The following is a 26,864-nucleotide window of genomic DNA, read 5'->3' on the forward strand; positions in this document are numbered from 1 at the left end:
TGTTTCAGGTGGGAGACTGTCCACCTCCTTTCTTTGATGTTGACGTGCAAGCCAGCACCTCGCTTTAAAAGATGTGTGTTTTCATTCAGCTCTTAAGAAATCTTGTTATGTCAGTAAGCCTCATACTGCAGGCCAAAGTTTACCAATCTAAGCATACTGAGATACTTTAAGCTTATACCCAAAAAAGCCTAGAGGAATGAGAGAGAAAATTCCTGGACAGAGTGCTTAGGTACTGTTTTTTGCCTACATTTAGTCCCTTTCTAATTCACATTCACTGTTAGTGGAAGAATGTTCACAACACTTGAGTTATAGTTTTACAAGTAGCAGGAATATCTATTGATCCAGGCTTATAGGTAAATGTTTGACATTGCCTGTTGTATTTGTTTCCAAGCTGCAGATTGCCGCTGACTGAACACCACTCGTGACTGTATTTCACGCCCTAGGAATAAGAACAGGCTGTGAAATGTGTAGGAGAAACTACGGTGGATGCGGATGGTTTGTCCATTCTTGGCTACTGTAGAAACATGGTGGTCAAACATGGCGGCCGCCATGGAAGGCGACCTGCAGAGTCTGTAGATTAAAACGATTATTATATTCAAATGGTTATACAGTAATGGAAACATGAATAAGAATATTCTATTCACTTCACTTCTTCCCCGGAGTTCTTGTGCTTTCTCGTCTCGCAGGTTCATGTCGATCCTGGTGGAGCCTCCTGCCATGGTCCTGCTAGATTGCCATTGCCAATACTGTTGTTGCTGTGCACCTGTCTGTCTGTCTGTCTGTCTCTCTCTCTCTCTGTCTCTCTCTCTCTCTCTCACCCCAACTGGTCGAGACAGACAATCACCCACCTAGAGCCGAAGGATCTGTCCTAGGTTTCTGCCTTTTAACAGGCAGTTTTTCCTTGCCCTTGTCGCCAAGTGCTTGCTCATGGTGGTACTGTTGGGTCTCTGTAAATAATGTTATAAAGAGTTCGGTTTAGACCTGCTCTATTTGAAAAGTGTCCTGAGATAACTTCTGTTATGAATTGGCGCAATACAAATAAAATTGAATTGAATTGAACTTTCTCCTCAATGTCACACACTGGACCTTTAATCCGACCATGAGTCATGTCTACAAACCCAAAACACACTTTTATTTTCTCTACCTCTCGTTTTATTTTGAAAGCCAGGACGCTCCACTTCCTGTCTGTTCCTGACTCACCGCGTGCTTCTTGACGCAGCTCGCTGAGGCGCTGTAGGACGACCGGATAACGGGATCCGAGAAGGGGGACAAGAGCAAAACGCGTCAGTCTGACAGACACAGACTGGGTGCTATTGTATAACACAGGCCTTCAGTCCTTTAACTGCGGGCTGCTGCTGCTGCTGCTGCCCGGAACAGCGGCTTGTTTTCAGTCATTATTCAGCCTTCTCCTTCCTCTCTCAGCGCGGAGGCAGAGCCGGAGCGGAGCAGCGGGGCTCGGTGTTGCATCGGCCGCTGGCGGAGGACCTGCACATGTCGGCGCGGTGAGGGAGCGTTTGTTTCCCCGCCCTGATAACGGCTCGGAGGACGGCAGGAGGAGGACGGTGCGCGGAGGGGGACATCAACCGCGGCGAGAACAACATTACCCACCTCTGAGAGATAATATCAGAATAAGCAGGTGCGGCCGGTCGGAAGAGGATCCGTTAAAAAAAAAAAAAAAAAAAAACCGAGTGAGAAGGACAACAGTGATGCGGCAGCCGAGGTGGGCCCAGATTGATGATTTTATGATATCATCATCCACCGCCAGGACCGATCACTGATTTTATTGATAAGGAGCATCATCGAGGAGAATAAGCTATAAACTGACCTGGGGTCCGTTTGTTTGTTTTTTGTTTTTGTTTTTTGGGATCTGGATAAACTGGAGGAGGTGAATCGGCGGCTGATTGCGGTGATTTCTCTCCATAAGTGATCAGTTAGAGAAACACATATCCACATTTAGGCCCATGACTTAGTGTGTGAGTGTGTGACGCCAATACAGCAGCAGAGAGGTGTGTGTGTGTGTGTGTGTGTGTGTGTGAGAGAGAGAGAGAGGGAGAGAGAGGAGACGCGCCTGTCTGAGCATCATCTGGTAGCTGTGCAGGCTACTCCTCCACGGGGATGATACACAAGCGATTTTTGGTCTGTGCGTGAAAAACAGAAGAATCAGGGATGCTGCCGATGCTGCTGCTGCTGCCATTCCCAGCCCGGCTCTGATAGAGACAGCCAGGCGCACAGCTCGGGACTGGACATCCAGAAAATATCTCTCCTCACCTCTCCTCCGCCTCTGCACCTTCTCTCCCACCCCCCTCCCCTTTATCTCTCACCCCTCTCCTCCTCCTCCTCCTCCTCCTCCTTCCTCCTCCACCACCACCCCGGAGCGTCTATTCATTCTGATCAATTGATAACCCATCTGTGATTCAGAAAGCCACCCACTCCTCCATCCTCTCCTCCATTCACCCGTACATCCTCTTAAGGCACCTCTTTACGCACTCACACGCGCAAAGGCACGCACACGCACGCACCACCGCCGTTGCCGCCGCCATCTACAGCCATCATGGAGACGACCAAGCTGCCTCCGTCCAGCCCGTCCTCGCCGACCACCAGCTTCTCGGTGCCGTCCGCGGAGAAGGTGGACGGCTTCCCGCGCCGGTCGATGCGCAGAGCCCGGCAGAGGAGGTCCCACAGCTCGTCCCAGTTCCGCTACCAGAGCTCCCAGGTGGAGCTCACCCCACTGCCCCTGCTCAAAGGTGAGACACTGCTTTGGGTCAATGTCAGGATGTATGGTAGTGGTAGGCCGACCACAGGGGATGGAAAAGGTCACCATAAACTTTATAAACAATAAAACAGCACTAAATCAAAGTGAATGCCATTTCCTGACTTTACATAAGACACCCATTGATCAGCACTCTGGAGAAGGTCTATTGATGTATTGTATTTTCTGTTGAGAGGCGTCCACTGATACATGCTATCCTCTCTGTACTCTGACTGACAGAGGTGATAGCAATGGCTTTGATTTATTGTCTGATAGGAGCCAGTCTGCTTTGGCCTGATGCAATATTTTGTTTTAGGGCTGCGACCAATGATTATTTTCATCATTTATTAATGATTTTGACAATTATATAACAGCAAAAGAAACATTAAAAAATATGTTTCTTCCTGTTTCCCAGAGGAGTCCAAAGTGACGTCTTCATCTGTCCAACCAACAGCTTGAAACCCAAAGAAATTCACCCAATCCTCACACTGGAGATCAGACAATGTTTGGAGGTTTCATGTACATTGTCTGTCACTTGACTAATAGAATAACTGAATCACTTCAGGACTATTGCACCTTCTTTTAGGTGATACTGAGATTCGGTTATTGCTGAAGCAGATGAGGATCAAAGGGAGTATAACTAGAAGATGATACTGTAGGAGGGATAATGGATGAGTAACAAATGACACATTTTCCTTCCAATTATCCTCATTTTTAGCAACAATCATCGACTCTACTACTGTACGTTGACTCCAGTTGCCTACACGTTTCAAAGTGCAGGTTCCACAATAGCCTTAAGCCCGTGTGTAATCTAGGTGATTATGAAAGTTAGTGTGTTTTTAAGAAGCTTTAAACTGTGGATAAGACTGAGTTTGTCCAAACATCCAAGTTCACATTCACATCTGCAGAGTCAGAGCTTGATGTTGACCACTTACACACTCATTAAAGCACAGCACCATCAAACATCTGCTTGCCTCCTTGATTGGTTGATGGGGAAATGGGAGACGCGTGTCTCCATTATGAGTCTTTTCCCCTTGACGGACCACTGTTCATAATAACAACTGCTTCTCAATTGCCTCATTAGATAAACCTCAAACACAAATACATAAAATGCAAAACATACTTGTACAAATCGTGGCTTTGTGAAGATATTGACATTCAGACTGCCATGACATCCCTTGTAAAGGCAGTCTGAGCTGAACTATTTGCAGATCTGTTGTTGCCACAGCTCCAACCCGGAGCTGCTGGTGCTACACTGAGGACACTTTGATCTATGTGCGTTTGTTCATTCTCTGAGAATGCGAGTTGCAAAGACATGAAACCCACTGGTTTTCATTTTTGGTATAGTGCTGTCTATATGTCCTGTAGACCGAGCAGCTCAGTCTGATCTGGGTGAGGTTAGGTGTGATACAGTTAGAAAAATGTTCCTGCCTCTTAAATGTGAGGATTTGTTTGGTTTTCTCTCTTGAATGTCGCTGTAAATTGAATATCTTTGGGTTTGGGATGGTTGGTTGACAACACAAGACATTTTAAGATGCCAAAAAAGAATAAACATATCATGAGAAGATGGTCTATTCCATATCATACTTTAAAGCAGGGGTTCTCAAACTGTGGGGCGGCCCCACTGGTTGGGGATAAAGCCACTGCAGGGGAGGTGTGGATGCCCGGGAGAAAATATATAATCAAACCAAAAGTGAAATGCAGTTTGCAGATGATTATTTCAATAAAATACAACTTGGATACTTTTTTTTATTAGTTGCATCCCCTGTCATTGTTATTGTGGCGTACTGGAGTGTGACCTTTGTTTTGGCTTCTTAAAGGGGCCAGAAAAGGTTCAAAGCCACATTATGTAATGTTTGAATGAAGAAATTAAACGTTGTTCCTCTTACAAACGTAAAGTCGGTCTGGTATGACCAGCAGCTTTTTGTGGCTTATATTAGCAACCTTTAACTTGGTGTTGTTGGGTCAGTTCACTGATATTATGGCTCTTCTATACATGCGCTACTGTTGTGCTCTAAGCCCTAAAAGATATTTTCTTGTTAGACTTTGTGTTTAGGCAGCAAGGAAGCGTCAGAGATGTCCAAGTCAATATTTTTGTATCTTTTCTTGTGGTTGACACAGTAAACAAGACCTATCCCTTCATGTTCCTTCATCTGTTTTTATATTTGCTTTCTCAAGAGCTGTTCTATCTCTAACCATTCATCTACGCCTCTTCCTCACCTTGCGTGTCTTCCTTCTCTTTCTTTCTAACCCGTGTGTGCAGCTCAAGGGCACATTGTAAGTCCTCATATATGCCTCTGACCCCTCTTTATAAGGTTAGTCCCTGTTTCATGTAGCCTGCAATCTCTTCCCATTAACCCCCTATGAAGAGAAGACCTTTCTGCTTTTAGACATGGTAGGAGGTGCGTGCGTCTGTGTGCGCTTACATGTTTCTACGCCTCATCTCCCCAGCTTCGACTTTCTCTCGGGCACCTGAGTGAGGGTTTTCATTACATCTTTACAGCACCTTTGGTTCAAACTTCTGTGTGCATACGAGCTGTAGCCTTCATGGCCTGAAGTCCCAGTTATCACATGGTCTGCTGCACCGCTGCGGCACTGTTTCTGGATCCCCTGGAGGAACTGATAGTAAGATCTTGCAGCACCGGTGCAGGAGAAAAGCCTGGTGTGGGGAAGTCTGTAACGGGCAGTATGTAGGCCAAGTGTAGACAGACTTGTGGGTGTTGTGCCCTCCAGAGAATCACATTCCCATTGTTAATTTGAACTCCTCCTCCTGTTAACAACAGCACATCTCTCTCGCCAGAGCAAAGCTTCATTCCTGCTCACAGTTTCAGGCTTTATATGAGACATAATAGACACAGAAGTCCATGGAATATAACAATGACAAAGAAGTGACAAAAGAAAAAGCTGGAGCGCAGCATCAAAGGTAAAATCCACCCTGAAACACTTGAACACAGCTTCTAGTGATCAATATCGATGTCCTTTAGATGACTAGCAGAGAAAAACCAAAACATTTTCAGCACAGCTACAATGGTTTGACAGCAGGGAATGCTTAAAACTAACAATAGTGAACATCGAGTGTTAGATATTAGTCTCCGAAAGAGCAAGAGCCTCAATATTTTGGACCAATTTCAGTCAAACAGTCAAAACAGGAAGAAATGCATCACAGAAGAGGCAGACTGACTGATTCCTAGCCTCAATCGACCAGAATGCAATGGACCCACAGCTTGCATCTTTACAGAGAAACCAGGTTTTTTCCCGCTCTCTGGACTTGAGAAACTTACTGTGGAAAATATAGAAAGTTGCTAAATGTAGCAGAAGCATAAAGCAGCTTTTTGGAAATTGGGATAAACAAAAAATTTTGGAAGGCAACATCATACATCTAACAGTGCAGGTGTTTTTTCCTTGGATGTCACAGTTTTGTGCATAAAGCATGTATTATGTATGTGGTATGGTGAGATGTCAGTGTAGTTAATCTAGCTGTTTCCCAATCTTATTTCCCCATCGACAGTGGCCTCAATTGATCAGGATGCAATGAAGTCATAGCTTGCATCTTTGCAGCTCTGTCATCAGTAGTGTGTGGAATATATCAGCCTTTAAAAATAACTTTTTTTGTAATTAGAACAATGAGACATTCTTGTATGAGCGCTGGAGGCAGGTTTAAAAAAGTTTAGAGGAACAAAAACAAGTCAGTTCATTGCCTTATTTATGAAAAACTCCAGACAGACAGCCATCATCGTCTACCTTACTGGTATGTCACTGAACCAGGCACTGACACTCCTGATGTTCTCTACCTGACCCTGACCTCTGAACCCCAGACGAGTTTCTCTAAAGGGGTTTAGCATCACAAAATAATAACACAAGTTTTACTAATGTCTCTCTGCACACAGTTCAAGGTCTTATGCACTGAAGTGAGACACACCAGCATATTCTTCAGTCAACATGGATAAGTAGTTCTTAAGGTGAGATAGCTACACTATCCTCGTGATGCTCCAGTAAACAGTGAACTGATCTGGAACACTAAACCGACCAATAAAAGAGCGGCAGGGAGGGTCAAGGCAGCCAGTGAATACACAGATGAAGGGTGAAGGAAACAGGGTCCCTATAATCCCTTTTTACAGTGTATTCATGTTTGGCCACATTCCTGCAGCAAACACATGCACGTGCACATGCATTGGGCATGCAGTGGTTGTGCTGTACTGCAGTGGACGGTTTATGTCTATAGCAACAGATATACTTGTTTCAGACACAGAATTCATGGTGAGTTTTTTTCTTCAAAGTTTATTACATGAAAACACAGCAGCCTTCTGAAGCCTCTTTGGATGCCGAAAACTCTATAAACCACCAGCCCTACATCGCCTTCCAGTAGGCATTTGTGTTGTTTATTGAACTGCAAACTATCTTGTAAAAAACAGAGATTGATCACTGCCTTTACCGCTAATAGCACTAGCTCCATTTCAAGTGCTTTCTCCTTTTTCACTGTTTAAATGTTCCGGTTAAAAATGGAGCTTTAATGTAAGTACTGCAGACATTTTCCAGACAGGGCCCCAAATGAGGTGATGATTAAGTCACACCGAGGCACCAGGGCTCGATCAGCTTAGCGTTTCTCTGGGACCCAGGCAAATTAAAACCTTTAATATCTTGTATGACACAGTTACAGAGCCACCAGATGGGTATCAAAAATGTTTACAGATACAGTGAAAGCATTCCCTTTCTTTTCAGTCTCTACACTTCAATCATCACGTTAAATAATAAAATACTTGAGGATGGTATCCAGTAAAAGATTGTACTGGGAGTTAATGGTTCTGGAAACTAGCCCAGTAGAGCTAACTCGTTGCTCCTTACTGTTTCCATTTGTTCAGAATCAGACTGCAAGTAAACAAATCTATCTATCTATCTATCTATCTATCTATCTATCTATCTATCTATCTATCTATCTATCTATCTATCTATCTATCTATCTATCTATCTATCTATCTATCTATCTATCTATCTATCTATCTATCTATCTATCTATCTATCATATATTAGGCTTTCAGACTATTAAGATAGGTATGCCAGCTCTAGCTCCAACTGTCTTTTCTATCATTGAGGAAACTGACGACCCCTGGCTAAGTGACATATTTTATGGATATTTCATATTATACTCAATGCGTAACAATAACAGTACAAAAACAACTGATAAACTGTACATTGAACCCAAATAATAAACACAAAAGTTTGGGTAAAACAAGCGTTTTGGATGAATTTTCCTGTGAATATTGCGTCAGAGATGAGTTTTCTGCATATTTTTGGATGTTTTTTTTTAACAATCATACATAATAGGCTTTTTTTTTTTTGACAAATTCAGTGTTTCCTTCTCATTGTTCTATTAGCTCCTTGGTTGTTTTAACTGCATACTTTTCTAATGCAGGGCGAGGTTGTTAAGCAGAGAGTGAACGCTCTGTGAATATAGCTTGTGTTCATCTCTTCACGTTTAGATCTTAAATCATATTCTAAACTTTAAATATAACAATTTCATTAAGTTTTCTTCACGGAAATGAATGAATTGCTGAGATACAGGTGTACTGTGTATATATTTTTAAGTTTTCTTACACCCCTTAAAATCAAGAAGGCCTTGCGACCTCCCTTGAAGCTTTAGCAACCCCTAGAGGTCCCGACCCCCAATTAAATGGATTATCAAAATGTGTCAATTATGTTGATTGACTTATCAGCTCTATCGATCTATCTAGCTATCTATGTAATTAACCATTTAAATCTGAACAATCTAACCTACTAAAGTAAAGGTAAATTATCTTTGTACAGATTTAACAGTACCAGACTGCTAGTTGCTTGTAGACAACTCTATAATAGATATATAATAAAGTAAATAGATTATATTTAATAAAACCTGGTCGTGTTGATAAAATTCTGGCTTTTGCTTTTATAATAAACTGAAATCTATTATGCCTCATAGGTTCTTATATAAGATGTTATTTGTTGCCGATTTATCAGAGTTGATTACTGAGTTAGTCCTTGGCTCTCTCCTGGTTGTCCTCCATGTCTTCAGTTACACTGCAGCTCTCTGTCTAACTAGAGAGCTGAGCGCTCCTCCCCAGCTGCGATGCTCTCCCCTGGGGCTACTACAGACACCAGTCAGGCTTCTCGGTCACGGGTGTTGTGCTGTCGCTGGCAGGCTAACCAGGCTAAGGTCACATTCCTGCCCAGCATCTAGTCAGCAGATATACAAAATTAAGAAAAAGATTTATGTCTTGTCTACACACCAAAGACAATTTGCACAAATGTGGTTCATCCGGCAACCAAACAAGACAGCAGTAGATTCCTTGCTTTTGACCTTGAGATATGCTCAGTTTCAGATGCCTCTGTAGTTAATTTGTCGACTTTCCACCTCTTCTTCTGCTGCTCACTTCCTAGAGTGGGTGTTAAAATGCTAAATGCGTCTGATTATAAAAAAAAACAACAACCCCACAATAATAATGTTATATATGCACTCAACACGCATCGCAATCAGAATGGGATGAACTTTGTCGGACCACTAGTCTGGCATGTTGATTTGACTTACAGTAGCGATGAGTCATCCAGGTGAAAATACACAGTGTGACTGTATCTGTGAAAAAATATCCACTTGAGGGCTAAAACACGTCATACAGCAAGGATAGAAATTACATTATCACCACATGTAAAAATTATTGTTATTGCATGTAGGCTAAATGTCAGGATGACAGGTAGAAACATCATTGCCATAGAAACAACCTAGTAGAAGCACCATCACTGTGTGTAGAGATATATAAATATAACAATGATCCATCAGAGTAGGTAGAAATGAAATTACATCACTGCAAATAGAAACACTGTCACTGTGAGTAAAAACGCCTTCACTGCAGGTAGAAATATTGTCATTGTGCATAGAAATGTTATTACTAATGAAAATGTGATCCGGATAGCAAATTACCGTGATAATGGATGTAGGTTAGTAACAGGTTTGACAGTTGTGTGTTTTACTGTTCAGTATGAGACAGTGATTCTATTCTGAGCTGAGTAAAGGAGGAAATCTTACAGAGGCACTGTAGTATTTCTTAAAGTCTGGGTGTGTGTTTGTGATTGTGAGAAGCTCGTATGTATGCAGGGTGATCATGGGACGTTCTCTGATCTATCTTGAGATCTTGGGGAACAGCGTTGCACCCAGCAGCTACCTCAGCAGGAGCTCGAAGTGAAAACACACAAAACAGACTTTCCGCTCAGCTCGGCCCGGCGGCACATTGTGCCATCCTTCGCTCGCTGAACAGTTTTACTAAGCTCGCACTGGGTTTTTTCGAATGGGGTAAATGGTATATAGATCTAAGCTAACGTGCCTAAAAATAAAAGGAAAAAGACGTCCTAACGATGGGCTTCATTTTCTACATTTAAAATGAGAGCATTAGCAAATGTGTCTGTATTTGGAAGTCACAAGATGATCATACTAAAACTATTCCTGTAAACTGTGTGTCACCAGAGGCTGTAGCTTTGTCGTCCTAGTTAAAAGAAAAACTACATTTTGTCAGGCGCCCCATCTGATCTGGGAAACAGCAGCAGACGAAGCCCAAATTTTTTTTTAATAGACTAATTTTTTACCACAGCTGTTCCTTACAGTCAACTGTGGTGTTGGATTTCTTCTCATCAAAAATTGATACCTAGTAGTTTATTATTATCTCCCACACCAATGTGAAAGCGGCAGAGCTGCAGAACAGCAGCGGTCCTAATTGCTGTTTTGAAAACGAATCAACACGCTCAGCTCCAGTACGCTTATCTGGGTGCCGAATCCTCAAAACATAAAAATCATTAATAGGAAGGCACTCACATCAAGTAATTAATAGATAGATGCTTCGTGCAAACACACTTCAGCGTGCAAACTAGCACAAGCATGTCTAATTGCTATTTTAACCATGCAAAAGAAATATGAATGTGAACAAAATAGGATGGCCCATGCATGATGGTTTCTGTTCGTTCCACCGACGTTTCCATCAGTGGCCGCCAGCAGTAGTGGCTCCTCAAAGAGCCAATGAGTGGCTTCAAATAACTGTGGCAGGCCCTAAAGGATGTGGTGTGAGCTTAGAGTGTTAAATCTCCCATACCTGCACGGAGCCCATCCTGCTGTATGGCATTTAAGTATCTCTAAAAGCCACGAAACACCCTGCAGATGTACTATGAGCACTACAGACAATGTAATTGAATCAGGCTTTGTTGCATGGAGAAACAGATGGTGAGTTGAACCAGAGTGAGAAAACAGGAAGAATTAAATACTGTTAGACATTTTAGGTCAAGTAGTAATGTGAAGTATCAGTTTATGTGCTCATACTCTCCAGAAATAATGATCCCTATTTCAGACCAGCAAGTCGTCAGTCGTTTTGCAACTAGGGTTTCTTGCAGTTCTGCATCTGAACATTTGTCTGATTATGCTAACAGCCCACTGGAAGCTGTTTATCAGGTCAAAATGTGCTTTTGCAAGCCTTCTGTTTCTATGAAATGATAGGAAATGCATTTGAAATGCTCCCACTGCTGTCTGAGAAAAGAACAAAAATACACTGCTGCTTATGTTTCATAATGTACTGAAAAATGGGCCATTTTCACTGCTAACAATCAAGGGATTAGAGGGAAAACATGCCGTCAGATGTGCGCGTCATGAAATCTTAAAGACCACCTCATGAAATATAATAGAGGGAAGAGTCTGTGCAGCCTTCATTTTTGCATAAAGGTGCAAAAAGACTGCAGCCTTTTAAATGTAAAAACCTGAGTTTGAAGTGAAAAATACAACAGGACAGGTTTGTCTTCTTAGGATGCACATTGCACAACGTCTGACGTTCTTACCTAAAGCTGACTGACTCACTTGTGTCTTAGCGGTTAGCTCTGGCCAGTGCCTGTAGAAGTGCTAACAATGTTCTTTTACAGTAACATGCTGGTTGAATAAATAATATGTAAATTTGCTTGAAAACATGGACACCAGTGATAAAAGTTGTTCACACTAAACCAGAGCTAGCTTTAAGTTCAGTTCACACAGATTCAAAATCCCCAAATTTCACATTTATTTCTCCTGTTTTTTAAATGAGCTGCTTTACAAAATGCTGGGTTTGATTTGGGTTTGGGAACTTTGCAGCTCCTTCTTAATGAGCCGAACACATTCAATGAACTTTCATGCACAACAGTGACAATTATGGGATGGTGGGAAATACTCAAATATAGTCACAAAGTCAGCAAAATGATCCGGTAAACATTAGCCACCGTAAGTTAATAGCCAGATCAGACCAAATGCAAAAGCCCGCGATATGTAAAATTAAGCAAAGATAGGCCAAGTTTTATTGCTTATGAAATAAACCTTTCATTTGTAAGAGGAAGATTCTAAAAAAGTAATTTCTATTGTTTCTTTAGGCCACAATGTGATACTGTACTTGTCAAAAATGACGTATTGCCTGTGCAACATGTAACACAACCTCACATGATTTAGGTTGCATGTTAACCGGCATCAGAGCATAAGTCTGTGTGTGTTTCTGTTGTGTTTGTCAGGCACGTGTTTGTCCACATAATACTAGTGACAGTACAGCAGGCTCTGCTTTAAATGTGCCGTTTACTGTAAAACAGTCACCTTCTAACACAGATTGTATGTGGGAGATTGAATGACTGTGTGTGTGTGTGTGTGTGTGTGTGTGTGTGTGTGTGTGTGTGTGTGTGTGTGTGTGTGTGTGTGTGTGTGTGTGTGTGTGTGTGTCTGTGTGTGTGTAAGGGAGAGGCCAGCTGGATGGACCTGGCATTGGGTTACAGAAGGCATGGAGTAGTTTTTGCTCTATGATGGTCTCAGATCAATTAAGAGGGAGAGTGGGGGAGAGAGTGAGGGGGGTGATGAAAGAAATGGAGTGCATGAGGAAAGAGGAAATGACTGAACATTAAGTTGACAGGTGGAGGGGGAACAGTGGGAGGAGAGATAAAAAAAAGAAAGAATGGCAGAGGATATTGCAGGGGAGAGGATGTAATGAAATGGCTAGCGATGCAATAAACACAACCGCTGCTGTGTCACCTAAGAAAGAGTTGATTCTTAAAGGAATACGCTGATGCTCCGGCAAATAAGCTCTCTGATTGAATCACCACAAGATTCACCTTCGCTGATGTTCACTATTGAATATGCTCTTGTGGTTCTGAGGCAGTGCAAAGCTAAGTAAACAAAGAAAATCAAATACTGCACACACAGAGATGAGATGTTCTGAATCAGTGTTGAAGAAAATTGTTATGGAGGATTTGTTTTAGATGGGATGTGATACTGAAAGACATGTGCAAATGTTTGCAGTGAATGACAGCCAGCTTTTTAAAAAAACACACTCAGACTTAATCAAGGACAAGAAAATGTGAGATTTATTTGATTATTTATCACATTTCCTTGTGTGTGACAAGCAGCAGCAGCAGCAGCAGCAGCAGCAGCAGCAGCAGCAGTAGTGTGGGAATGTATATGCCGCGCAAGCAAACCAACAAATTATTATTCAACAAGTGAGGGTTACAAAGCTGCTAATCAAATGTTGAGGATTGTCTCCAGCTGGGATAACCGTCTCCCATATTTGTTTACCAACTGTCTCCAATTTGTGTTTACATTTCGCACAGCAAATATTGCTTTTGGTGACGAATTTCAATATCTAAAATTCTTCTAAAAGTCATTCTGTGGTCAAGAAGGACTTTAAGATAGAAGAGGAGACATGTCCAGGAGCCCAAAGAACTGTGAAAAATTAGTGATACTAATTGAAATCTATTTATTGATAGTGATTCAGCTAATTACAGGGAGAGTAAGCAACAAACAATTACAGACAACAGAGCATACAGATACAGTATGAACCACAGCCTGTAACACCCAGCTGCTCTCTCTTCATTATGCTGTGTGGTGGAAATGTGTATTATTAGAATCATTGGATTATTTAAAGATGGGCTTAGCGCGACACTTAATCTTTTGCCATGACTTAGTTTTCTCTCACTGCCTTTGTTAAAGAGAGAATGGGACTTTTCTGTCTGTGTGCATCCATTGAATACAGTGTATAAAAGACTTTCTGCCATGTTTTGAAATCCACTGCCATCAAAATACAATGCTGCAAAGGTCTTCAGATACAGTAGCTGTCACTTTCATTCATATTTAATTTGGAATAACGCTTTCAGTTTGTAAAGTTGCTCAAAAAGGCGAATCAAAAACTCTGGAGAATGTCATTATAATTATTTTATGTTCAGAATTTGAGTGTTTTAGCCTAAAAACCGAAATTTCTTTCTTACACTTAACGCTGTGTAAGTAGAACAATATCTAACACAATTGAAATGTATGTTTAAGTATATACATTTAAGTAAAAATAACAATGGAAATAGAAATATAATAAGAGCCTAAGAAATATAAAAAGATAATAGGAGCCTATGTAGAAAGTAAATGTAAACATATTCCACAGTATGTGCTGACAGAAATTAAATAGTAATTTTTTAAGATTGTGGTGTTGCAGAAGTTATAGATAATTATAAAGAATGACTGAATAATTACAAGAAAAGACATAATAATCAAGTGTATTGCAAACCGTTGAAAGGCTTAAGAGTTTCGGCATTAATAGATTTTTCGCTTGAAACGAGGGTTGAGCATGGAGACTACACCAAAAACGGTAAAGTTGTGAACCATAAATATCAAAGCAATGAGCTGAAAGATGTTAGAACTCTACTTGGAGATGAGGGGAACTGCAGAGTGATACTTTTCTGTGCGTCAAGATTGATTTTTTTGACCCTTAATGCGATCCATAGAATTTGGAGACCAGTCTCTGTTTATGTTATTTTTGTACGTGGAGTAGAAATTCTAGATTCTGATAAAAATCTGAATACAATGAATCGTTCCTTGGCCCGGCAAATCTGTCCACCAAATGTTATGGAAATCTGTTCATCATTTGGTGAGATCTCCTGCTGACAGACAGAAAGGATGACTGACTGAGAGGAATAAAACATAACATCCTCAGCCGAGAGCACAAACACATCCGAAAGTGTGCTCATTGTTTCCTATGTCTGTCTGTACGATTGGCTTGATAACCAGCGACAGACTTTACATACAACTCTATTTACTTGTTATATGCTAATACCAGGCCGGTGTCATTACCTATTCTCGGTAACATCACCAAGTAACAACTTCCACGTATTTCCTGCTGCATCTATTCTTTCTCGGGAGGTAAATTGCCGTTTAGATGGGCGACGGGAGTGGGGTGTAGTCAATCGCATGTGATAACATCCCTCCTCATTTTTCCTTTCTAATCAGACTGTTTATGAGCAGGGTAATGGATAATGTGTAGCACAAGTCATGCTGTTGGATGTGTTATCAAGAGGATTAGATTATTTAGAGATGGACTTAAAGCGCGTCACTTAAACCCCTTAAGGTGATATTTATACTGCCCTGACTTCTACGCTGCATGGTGTCTCACTTTTGATAGCTGCTGTACAGTAGCTCCCTTCTACTATTTATAACTGTGTCTTTCACTTGCTTTCCTTCTTTATCTGCCTCTATCCCCTTCGGTTTCTTTTTTCCCTTTCCCCTCCCTCCCCATCCTGTCTTCCTCTCTGCGTCACTGTATCTGTGCATTGAGCATGAGTGTGTGTGCTTAATGACAGAGGTGCAGAGGCGGCTTGGATGGTAGCTAAAGCAGAAGCTGTCCTCCTCTCTTTCTGTTTCTCTCTGTCACACACACACACACACACACACACACACACACACACACACACACACACACACACACACACACACACACACTCACACTCAGCCCCAAACAGAATAACTGTTATTTAAAGACTAGAGCTGTAGTTGCTCATTTGAGAAGAAAAAAAATCCACAGAGATTGATGGGTGGGGTAGATGGAGGGAAAGATGGAGGGAGTGAAGAGAGGGAGGAAAAGTGGGGAGGTACCTAGTGATGGAGAGATGAGAGAGAAGCAGGAGGAGGACGAGGGGATGATGTCATCTTTTAACCCTATACCGCTCCCCTCTCCTCCCTCCCGTTTCCTCCCCAGATTCTTCCTCCTCTCCTCTCTGTGTGTCTCTCTCCGGCAGGACTATATTTAGATTTGTGCAGCTGTGTGTGTGTGTGTGTGTGTGTTTGTGTTTTGATGCTGTTGCAGAGTGCTTGGCACAGCTCAGTCTTATATGTTACTGCTCATTTTACCAAATGCATCCAACCTTCCCCATTCTCTCGCTCCCACCATCTTTTTTACGTCACATGCTGTCTTCTGCCTCTCTCTCTGTGTGTGTCAGGTCGTCTTTTTTCATCAGCCTCTTCCTCCTCTTTGTATTTAAAGGATAAGTCTGAAGATATTCCCTATTTTTTTATTGCCAACAGATCTCGTGAAATGACCAATAATTAATTTTCCACTAACAAGATTTGTCTGAGCAGCCAAAGCCTGTTCCATTTCTGTCCAAAAACTATTAAAAACACATCAGTGATGTTACATGTTGGGCACTGTAGTTTATTTTGACTCAGTTCCACATACGCTGCCCTGCTGCAAATACTACTTGTTCTCCAAATGTATTAATCCGCTACTGAAAATAGACCCCTATTTACGCCTGTTTTAGTGATGTTTCCTTAGAACAGTGCCTAGTTGGTTTAGGAAATTACTTTAACCCCTCACACATGATAGGGGATAAAACCACTCTGCGCTGGCTGGTTGTTTTCCTGTGGAGAGTGGTGGCGCCCGACTAGGCAAAGTGCTGCCCTGGGCGTGGCGCACTGCTCCAAACTGCCACCGAACACAGCACCCAAAGTTTAATTCAACTTAAACCTGTTGCCGTTGAGTTTTCGAAGCGCAACCAATGTGATAAGAGCTGTATGTGATGTAGATAGAAGCGACCCATGCAAGCAGGGGAGGTAGTACGGAGAACATAGAGACACATAGAGACATTTTAACTCTAATGTTGTAACACAGCATTAAAAACATATCACAATCTTGCCAGGAAAAGTAATGCATGTGAAAATGTCAGCAGTCAGATGAGTATAGCAGCTTTGTGAATAGACTGAGCTAAATCCAATGCTACAGTTTACTTGGCTGTTTATGTATGTTAGCTATGCCAGGCAGACACAGACAGTGTTATATCTCAAGCATTGCTATCTAAACAGTTGTTGACCAGAAAATATTAGCTTAGCAACATTAAATGTATATATATATATATATATATATATATATATATATACACATACATAAAAGAATATGTATTTTTTCTGACCTGTACCTGTGCTGCGCGTCGCCTCTGCATGCACTACCTGACAAACAGCACACCTCTTATCATCTGAGGCAGCTTTACACTTAAAGACAACAACAACTTTATATTTGTGACCAGATTTATAGAACAAATGGGCTTGATTCTGAGTGGGTCTGTGTACACACAGTATAATTCATCTAGTGTTGTTCATCTTGTATCCTGAATTATGTGCCTTTAGCTTTCTTTTGGGAGCTTTTGGGTCGTGCTGAAAAAGTAACTGGACTTTGTCATGGCTTGTTGCTCTTTCTTGTGTGTGGTAGATTGAAAGATTTTTCTTTTACACAATTTGGAGCTGAAACGTTGACAGAAGAGAACCAGCTCACAGGATTTTCAATTTAAATGCACACTGTGTCGCTGAGCAGCCGTTTTGTTATAATGTATGTGTTTTTGATACAAGCTTTTTAGTCTAGTAGCTACTAAACAGATGTCTTCCTGCTTAAGGATTCTACTGAGGCATTGCATTTAATCTCCTTTAAGTTTTAATTATAAAGTGATTCATATTGAATCATTTTATTTGAGGTTTTAAAAGACGAGTAGGCTGCTAACCTGATTCAGTTTATGCTAGTAGAGGGAATTTCTCATTAGATTCCTCTTAATGCCTGCCAGTTTAATATGTCCTTATTTAATGGCCAATAATATCATACATTACTCAGTATCTGCTAAATTTAGTGAAATGTAAAGTGATCCAGAAGCTTTCTAGACTGCATATAAGATGTGACCTGTCTTTATCTGTCTCCCAGTGGTCTTGGAACAGTGTGAAGTGTTTTTGGACTTTTTTTATAGTCCTTTGTCAGATTTATTTTTTGGTCTTGTCACATTATGTCTAAATTGAGTGCTTTTTTTTTAAACCTCCCACAGTTTCTTCTAGACAGGACTCATTGAGTTGCCTCTCCAGAGGTATTTTTCCTCATGCACCAAATATTGTTTTAGACAGCTACAGGGCTGCGATAGGAACTGTTGTTGCATGTACATTATATGTGGCTTTACAAATAAACATGAGCTGACAACCAAGAACTCTTGGTCTTCAAACAGACTTTGGTTTGTACGCCTCAACAGAAACAACACCTACACAACACTTAACATTACTATTTTTCACTGTAATTTAATCCTCTATCAATGGCTTTCACTGTAAAGCTTGAAGTTGAGTATACTAAGCTCTATGTTACGCATAAAAGTCAGAGGTTACAGTAATTTTAAAGCAGCGATAATTTTATTTTGGCCTCTTGCAGGTTAGTGCTACAAGCTGTAAACATGACATTGTTCTAAATTTGAATGTATTTACACATCCAGCAGACACAGCTGCTGTTTGGTGCTGGGTAAGGTGGTGTACATTGGATCTTTAGTGTTTTTTTTTTTTTACGGAAAACAACATCTTGAAATGATGATAAAAGCAGTGAGGGTCAACCAAAACATTACATGCTGGCCTGCAAACTAGAACAACTACAGATGAAAGACGCTAAAATATCCCACAGAGCTCAGAGGAACTAGTCTGGTCTGGTGATAATTCCACTATGAGTGACCTCTTTCACATTACACATAGTCAAATATTGATCAGCGTAGCTTTAAATTGGAAAAAAGAGCTGTAAATTCTTCAGAATGAAAGTGGTAAATGAATCATTCTCTGTGCATGTGGATTTTAAAAAGATCCTTTATCTGCACACTATGTGCATCTATGAAGAAGAACAGATCATTTAAAAGAATAGTAACACAAAGCTTAAAGCACTTGGTATACTTGGTATAAAAAATAAATGAAGAGTGTAACTGCTTGTCTTAAACTGGATTGGTTGTTGTAAGCCTGCTGTTTGGACTCTTTGTTTTATCTTGCTTTATAATTGTGGTAATGTAACGTTGGTAATGGCGAATTAATCTCGAGGGACTTGCTGAGTTAATAAAGAAAATAAAATTTAACTGCATGGATTTAATGTTGTATTTTTAATTTTAAAGTCACAGCCAGGCTTGTTACTTATTCAACACCAATTTAGATTGTGGAAACATGAAAATAGCTCAGTCATAAAGGACTCACTTGCTGTGATTAAGATCTTAGTTAATATTATAATCACTGCACTGACATCATATTAAAAGCTGCTTTGAATGAATGGGTCTGGAGCGACCTTTGTTGACCTAATAATAGCACAGCCAGGAGGAAAATACAATTCTCCTCACGCAGTGTAACCTCAGTTTGGTTTCTCCACTGTGGACCGAGTTTATGTTTATGCAATTTCCTTTTCTGGATGAACAGGAAAGCATTTTCTACCTGTATGAGACATAACAATAGACAGCCAGGTATTATTGGTGGCTGGTTTAGTGACACTGACAACCAACAAACAGCTTTAGCCCATTTTCTTTACCTTAAAATCTGTTCTGTTGCTCTGTCTGTGCCTGTAATCTCCCTACACTTTTCCTCTATTTTTTAGCTGTTTGAATTTCTTTTCTTTCGCTCTCTCCCACACTTGCTCTCACATGACCCACCAAGTCTCTTCATTCCCTTCATCGTCCCTCTTTTTTTCTCACCTCCTTTCTCACTCTCTGTCTCCCAAACACACATGTATGCTTTTTCTTTCTCATCGTCTTTTCACCTCGGTCTGCTCTTTTTTCTCAGTCCCAGCACGGCACATCTTCATACAATTACTCCCCATTAAAAATGGATTAGATTTCACCTTCACAGTCTGTCTACAGAGGGAGAACAGGAGGGAGGGAGAAGAGAAAGAGAAAGGCGGAATGGAGGCTAGAAGAAACCAGGAGAGAAGGACGAAGAGATAGAAAGGATATGAAGGGGCAGATTAGGAAGGGGGAGGAAAATAGAGTGGTTGAGAAAGAAAGGAAAGGATAGTACTCTAGAAGAGGGAGGGAGGTAGATGAGTGTTGAAGGGTCAGGGGATGAAAAGACAGAAGCTGCAGCTATCTCAAACAGCCAAGAACATCAAATACAGAGGTATTTTGTGGTCGCCTTGCAGATTTAGACTCACATTAGTTCTCAAAGTAAAGTCAGAAGAAATAGTTCATCCTCTTAAACTTTTCACACTTCTTTTTCGTCACAAATTGTCAGAAAATTGTGTGAACTCGACTGTCACACGATTGTCCAGTCACTGAGAAATGGCTGCAATTCAAGAACAAGTTGACAGCTCAGTACAGCTCAATGGAGAGCTTCATAGATGTCAACACTAGATGTAAAATAGGCAAAAAGAAGTGTTGCAGAAAAGGTTTATATAGGTCATGTCATAACATTGAGTGGACAAAAAACAAGAAGCACGACAGTTGTTTTATTCTGAGGCTTTATACACAAACAACACACAGTCGTCTGCATATATAACAAGAAAAAGTTCTGAGATGTTTGTCTGAATAGAAGACAATTTTCATGTAGACTAAATTTGAACTAAAGTTTAGTAGGTGCTACTGTATTGCTTTCCTTGGACTTTACCAAACAGCAACTTGGTAGTTCTAGACTGTAGATAATTCCTCTGGTGAATCCAGATACTCTGTTACGTCACCATGTTTAGTATGGAAAGCATAATGGATCAAATAAAAGGCCACTTTCAATGGTCTCAAAAGAGTGTGTGTCTTGTGCCTTGACACATCAAGCAAAGGGCAGTCTTCGTCCATTGTTGTACAGCTCTGTGCCAAAGGGAGCAGATGGTCCTGGTGTGCCCACAAGAGGTGAGAGGGTCTGGGGCTGGAAGAGCTCCAGCCAGCCCCCCTTATCCCTCCTGTGTTTCCCACCTGGGGGTTAAGAAGGGTTAAATCTAATCTGCTCCTGCTGTGTGTGTGTGTGTGTGTGTGTGTGTGTGTGTGTGTGTGTGTGTGTGAGCCTTGGATCATCCTCTTTCCAACTGCACAGTTAGTCTAGACTGCTTCCCAGTCATTGGTAAAGCTGAATTATTTTCTTCTGACAGAGGGAGATTATTGTTCAGGACAACAGAGTAACCAGTATATTCAACACACCTCAAGGGCCACACTGAGAACGCTATTCTCTTTGGGATGGCACAGAAGTCGGTGTCTTGTTCGTTTTTTTTTTCAGCATGGAATGGCGCCCTAAGCTTAATAGTCACTATTTTTGGTCACCCACTCTTTTATTTATTCACTCGGGCAACAGTGGCGGCTAAATAAACACCAAGCTTACAAGTATAGCATTAGTAAACATACATAATGGACTTTCTCTTTTTAGCCACACTAGCAGGGATGCCAGTCCGTCTACCACTTTGTTCCAGACTGAAATATCTCAACAACTGTCAGATGAATTGCCATTAAATTTTGTACAGACATTTATTCTCCCCAGAGGATAAATCCTACAGACTTCTGTGATCTCCTCATTCTCCTGATCTTTCATTTAGTACCATGAAGTGGACATTTTTGGGTTTTAAGTATTGGATAACTATGGAATTTGGTAAATTGGTACACATGCACAAAGATCCCGTAGGATCTGTCATACATGTACATGGCAAGGTTGTGTACCATACGAAAAGGATTCACAGCATTACAAATAGGGTGATCTGTGATGTCTTTCCAGCTAACCTTTTCTTAATTCATGACATAAATACATAACATACATATACAAATGTAGTCTGGAACATGTGCTAACATTCTGCTGGAAATCCTGCAAAAACCTTTGCAAAGAGGATTAGTTTTCATATTTGATGTGTATTTTATCATTTATCTCAATATAGACCAGCATGTTATTTTTCATACCAAACCTCACATACGTCTCACTAATATAGGGATATAAAATCGGGATCACTGCTATATTTAGTTATTGAGTCATCAATCATCTGGTTACTCAGAAAAAGAACCAAACATTCCCATTTGGCTGCTGTCAAATCTTGTAACTCTGCACTGTGGTGTTTGGTTAATTTTTTTTCAACTTTTTGCATAATGCTTTACAGGCTGAGCCGCTAAGTTTAACAACCCCTCTCAGTCCTGGGGAATCGAATTAAAACACACTGTATATCTACTGTAATCCATGGGTATCAGCCATTTCTCTACATCTGGGAAAAGTGGTGTTTTTGGAGGTACAAGGTTTTAATCTGACGTCCGGCAGCAGGTTGTTTCATTGTGACGAACATGTCTTGAGAACAAATCTGACAGGTAATAGGACTGAGATGCAACGCAGCCCTCTGGAGGAAAGTGTGTGTGGATGTGTGTGTATGGATGCAAGCCCCTGTGTATGTGGGTGTGTACAAATGTGTTTGTAGAGTAATAGTCTGCTCTCTTTCCCTCATTACCTTTGAGAGAAGATCTAGCATGTAGAATACATCTCTGTATACTCTAACACTCCCACTTTGTCAAACGATTCACTACCAAACACAAAGCGCCTTTCAGGAACGCCATCGGATTTGGCTGAGCTGCATCGCTTTTTTTTTTGTCTTTTCACCTCTGTGTCTAATATTTCTCTTCTCTCTCTCTTTCTTTCTTCCTGGCTCTCAATCATCCAGACGCCCCGGTGGCAGAGTTACACGACCTGTTCTGTAAGAAGCTGCAGCAGTGCTGCGTGCTGTTTGATTTCCTCGACTGCGTGGCTGACCTGAAGGGGAAGGAGATCAAACGTGCGGCACTCAACGAGCTGGTGGAGAGCGTGGCCACTAGCAGAGGAGTCCTTATAGAGCCTCTGTACCCAGAGGCTATAAAGATGGTAGGAGGGGATGAGGCGAAGGGAGGCTAGGGGATGAAATGATCGACTAGAGGTTGGATAGATGAAATGATAGAAAAGGAAAGACAGATGAGTAAATGCCAAAGAATTGAACATCAATCAACCCTCATCATTTGCAACACCTGGAAACTCTACACACAGCACGGAAATAGACGAAGAAATAAGGATGAAAGGATGGATGGAGGAGGGGAAGACAGAAGGTAGACAGTGTGATATCCAGCTGTGGGGCTCTGGTGGAGTCACCAGAGGCCATAAACAAGGAGAGGAGAAAGGAAGGGAGAGAGCGATAGATAAGGGGAGGAAAGGAAAGGAGGGATAGAGCATTTGCAAAGGGTGCTAAACAGCAATAGGCTGCACAGATGGCGAGGGGGGGACAAGAAAGATAAAGAAGAATGTGGTGGAAAATGTGTGGACACCATCGCAGAGCACCAGAGGTCCCAGAGGATATAAAGAGGAGGAAAGGGAAAAGGGGATTGGAGAAAGAGGCTACAGCGAGCAGAGGATATAGCTTATGTTATGGAGTCACTATACCCAGAGGATGTTAAAATGCTGATAGGACAGAGGACGGGATGAAAGGAATGGAAATGTTAAAGAAAGCTAAAGTTCTATAATAGAAGTTGCTAAAGTGCATAGAGCCCAAGTGTAATGTAGTTAAGTGTAATGTAGGGAAGCCAAGAGAGTAAACGTATGTTTCCTAAACATGGAAATGTTGTAGAATTTTAATATATATATATATATATATATATATATATATATATAGTATAGAACAAGACTACGAGTCTAGTCATGCTAGCAGCTTCGTGAGGCTGAACTTATGCACAGCTGTGTGCAGAGCTACAATGCTAACATCAGCATGCTAACATGCTCACAATTCATATTGAAAAATAGTGCACGTCTAGACTGTAGTCCTTTATAAAATTATTTACAGAGACCCAGTAAATGACAATGACAGTGCTAACATGCTGATGGTTAAGCAGGTATAATGTTTACCACCTGAGTTCATGCTAACATATGTAGCATATAAGTGGTGGACCAACCAACTGACAAACAGATTAACATTGCTATCCCTAGCTAAGATCACCAAAAAGATTCTGCACACAGGTCAATAAAGTATCTGATATACAGCAACAACGGAACTTATATCTGGATGAGAAATGTAAGATATGCAAGATCGATATTAATAATAAAATAATGAATGTAAGGAGGGCGAGAGGAGGACTGGAGCAGAGAAGGAAAGAGTGAGGAGAGAGGGATGTCATGATGGATGAGGTCAGGAGAGAAGATGAGAGAAGTTGTAATGTGTGTTGACCGTATACGATTCAAATGTCCAGAGGACCATATTCTTCCTACTGTAGCATGAAGGCATTTTAAATCCAAGTGAGGTTTACACAGTCATGTGAAATGAGCGCATATCCTTCTGCAGTGAGAAGCTTTACTAATGCAAACAGTGTGGAGAGAAGGAAAGAATAGAAAATAATGCAGAATTTGGGCGTTGGGATTTACCACATTTGCTTTTTGCAATATAGTTTATGCACTAAATGGCCAGTGGAAATCCATTTGTTGAATAAATCATGACATAGCGAGCATTCAGGTTGCATGGCTTATTAGTTCTCAAACAGAGTCTGCGGACAGCATCAAATATGTCCGACAGTAGCTGAAATTATCTAACAGCTCTGAAACTGAAACAGCTAGTGAAGACCACGATTTTTACCCCGATACAACAGCTTCCTCTGTTTATCGGACAGTTGTCATCTGATATAGTGCAATACTGACACTCATGTAACACAACTGTTAAGGAGGAACTGTTCAGGACTCTATCTCTAAATTAAATACGAATGGTTGACATTATTTTATAACACCAACTACTCATCCTGGGTCTATCTAGAGAGCTAATTTGGTGTAGTGACAAAAATTGGTGATCATCATGTTGAAATATCAGCAGGATGAAGACTAGAAATGAGTCAAAGGATGTTTTTGTAAATGTAAATGTAAATGACTATACTGAGAGACTACAACTACAAATACAACTATTATATCCCCCAGTTTTATTTCAATCCTAGAATAAAGTCCAGTTTATCCACAACATTAATAGGAATGTACCGTATGTCATTTCTAACCTTTCTTTCTTCCTCCGTCACTTCACTTTTCTCTCTGACCCCTCATCTTCCCTTATCCCCTTCCTGTATCCACATCGCTCCTTACCTCTCATCCATTCCTATTTTCTTCCTCACATTTCAACCTGCTGTTCCCATTACTCTCTTTCCCTCCGCGTTTTCCAGATCTCCGTAAATATCTTCCGGACTCTCCCACCCAGTGAGAATCCAGAGTTTGACCCGGAGGAAGACGAGCCGACACTCGAAGCCTCCTGGCCGCATCTGCAGGTGCATTATATATACAAAAATCACCATACGACCATATTCTGACAATTCACATAATTTACATTATAAAATTTCCCAGAAGCGAAGAAACAGTTTCTCTTGGAAAGATATGTTCAGCAAAACATGTTGACTTTGGCCATTTTTGCCAAAAGAAAACAGTGTGGGAAATGTTGTGATGTATTTGCTTTGTTAGTAAAGCTAAACACAATGCAGTGTCAGTAAGTACCATGAAGAATGGGCCCTACTATATATTATATACTATATTTGGGAGGGCGGACAATGCCATAATGCACACAACTCCCACCAGGTGTTGCTTTTAATGCAACGTTCAGCATTTATGTGCACATAAACATGCAGTAGCTGAGCCTGAGGTCCGCTAGATCAGTTAAATCTGCTGTTTAAAGCAAAAAAGTTCTGACAAAATGTACTTGATTTATCAGCCTGAATCACCAAATGGAAGTCTAGCAACGAAGAGCACAAACATCTCCTAAATAGACTTGTGATGTTTGTCCAGATGACATTTGGGGTGGTGTACAGTCATTTCTGAGTCAAGATGTACGTCCAAACTGTCTCATGAAATGAAATCTTTTTCCCTTTCTCACTCAGTTAGTGTCTGCTGGTGCAAAGCATTAATGTCACCTTTTAAGATTTCTGGGTTCTCAGATTTTCAAAGAAATCACCTCTTGTTGCCATTTAGAGCAACTTTTAATAAAATAGTATAAATACTGCCTGCTCAATATAAGAACACAGCTTACAGCCTGTTAGCTTAGCATTAAGACCAGAAACGGGGGAAAATGCTAGCTGTGTCTAAAAATTTAAAAAATCTGCCTGCTAGCACCTCTAAACCAACAAATATATATATTTTAACTCATTTAATTCATTCGTATGAAAACTGAAACCGTTCAAATAATAGCTGTCTTTATGCTTAGCTAAGCTAACCACACTAACTAGCTAGAGGCTACCACTCCAACTTCACACTCAGAGAGAAGAAATAAACTTGTTAATTGAACTATTCCTTTAGCATAACTTTGCTTACAAATGTGAGAATAAAAGAAGACTTGTTCATGTTCATTATTTTATTCTCTTGCACTCTTTATCACAGTCATCTTTTCGTTCTAGTGATTTGTGTACAAACAATCTTTGGGCCTAAACGAAGCTAACCGGCTGCTGGCTTTAGCTACATAGTTATCGTACAGACGTGAGAGTGGTGTCGATCCTTTCATCTAACTCTCTACAAGAAAATCAGTAAATCCCAAAATGTTCAACTATTCCTTTAGGAGACAAACACAGACACGCTAAATGACGTCTAATTGCTTGCTGTTTGTGCCTCTGTTAGCTGGTGTATGAGTTCTTTCTGCGTTTCCTGGAGAGCCCTGACTTCCAGCCCTCCATGGCCAAACGCTACGTCGACCAGAAGTTTGTCCTGCAGGTAATCCTCCTCCATTTTGTCAAATCCAAGATGTTTCCAAAATCCTGATAAATGGAAACGTATAAATAAATGAAGCACCTCTTTAATATCTTTGCCGAAGTGCTCTCTAATTTTGTTATCTAGGTTGGGGCACATATAAAAAATTGACTTAAAGACAGTTCTACAGTCGTACAACTTTTATGTTAAAATCCTGCTTTATTTTAGAATTGGATGAGGAAAAAACAGCTAATGTAATATTAATTTAGCTTGGTGTGAGGGTGGTAAAAGTATATTTCTATGAGCATGAAACAAGAGAAAGAAATGAGACAAATACTCTGATGTTGTGAGCTGTTGTATGGTTAGGGATTGCGTTTAGGCGTGAGGAAGTTAGAGAATGAATCTAGTCAGAAAAGGTCCTCA

General features: G+C 40.9%; 1 protein-coding gene across 1 annotated transcript in view; it reads left to right on the top strand.

Moving 5' to 3' along the window:
* Window positions 1-382: 382 nt before the first annotated feature.
* ppp2r5b (protein phosphatase 2, regulatory subunit B', beta) overlaps window positions 383-26,864 on the top strand; it is a 44,523-nt gene continuing 18,041 nt past the window's right edge. Inside the window, exons 1-4 of the mRNA XM_051428939.1 lie at window positions 383-2,744; window positions 22,444-22,640; window positions 24,938-25,039; window positions 26,373-26,465. Of these exons, the coding sequence (XP_051284899.1) occupies window positions 2,552-2,744; window positions 22,444-22,640; window positions 24,938-25,039; window positions 26,373-26,465 (585 nt within the window). The 5' untranslated portion in view covers window positions 383-2,551. The remainder of the gene's footprint in view (window positions 2,745-22,443; window positions 22,641-24,937; window positions 25,040-26,372; window positions 26,466-26,864) is intronic.

Source organism: Dicentrarchus labrax, unplaced genomic scaffold, assembly GCF_905237075.1.
Source record: "Dicentrarchus labrax unplaced genomic scaffold, dlabrax2021, whole genome shotgun sequence".
Taxonomy (NCBI): Eukaryota; Metazoa; Chordata; class Actinopteri; family Moronidae; genus Dicentrarchus; species Dicentrarchus labrax.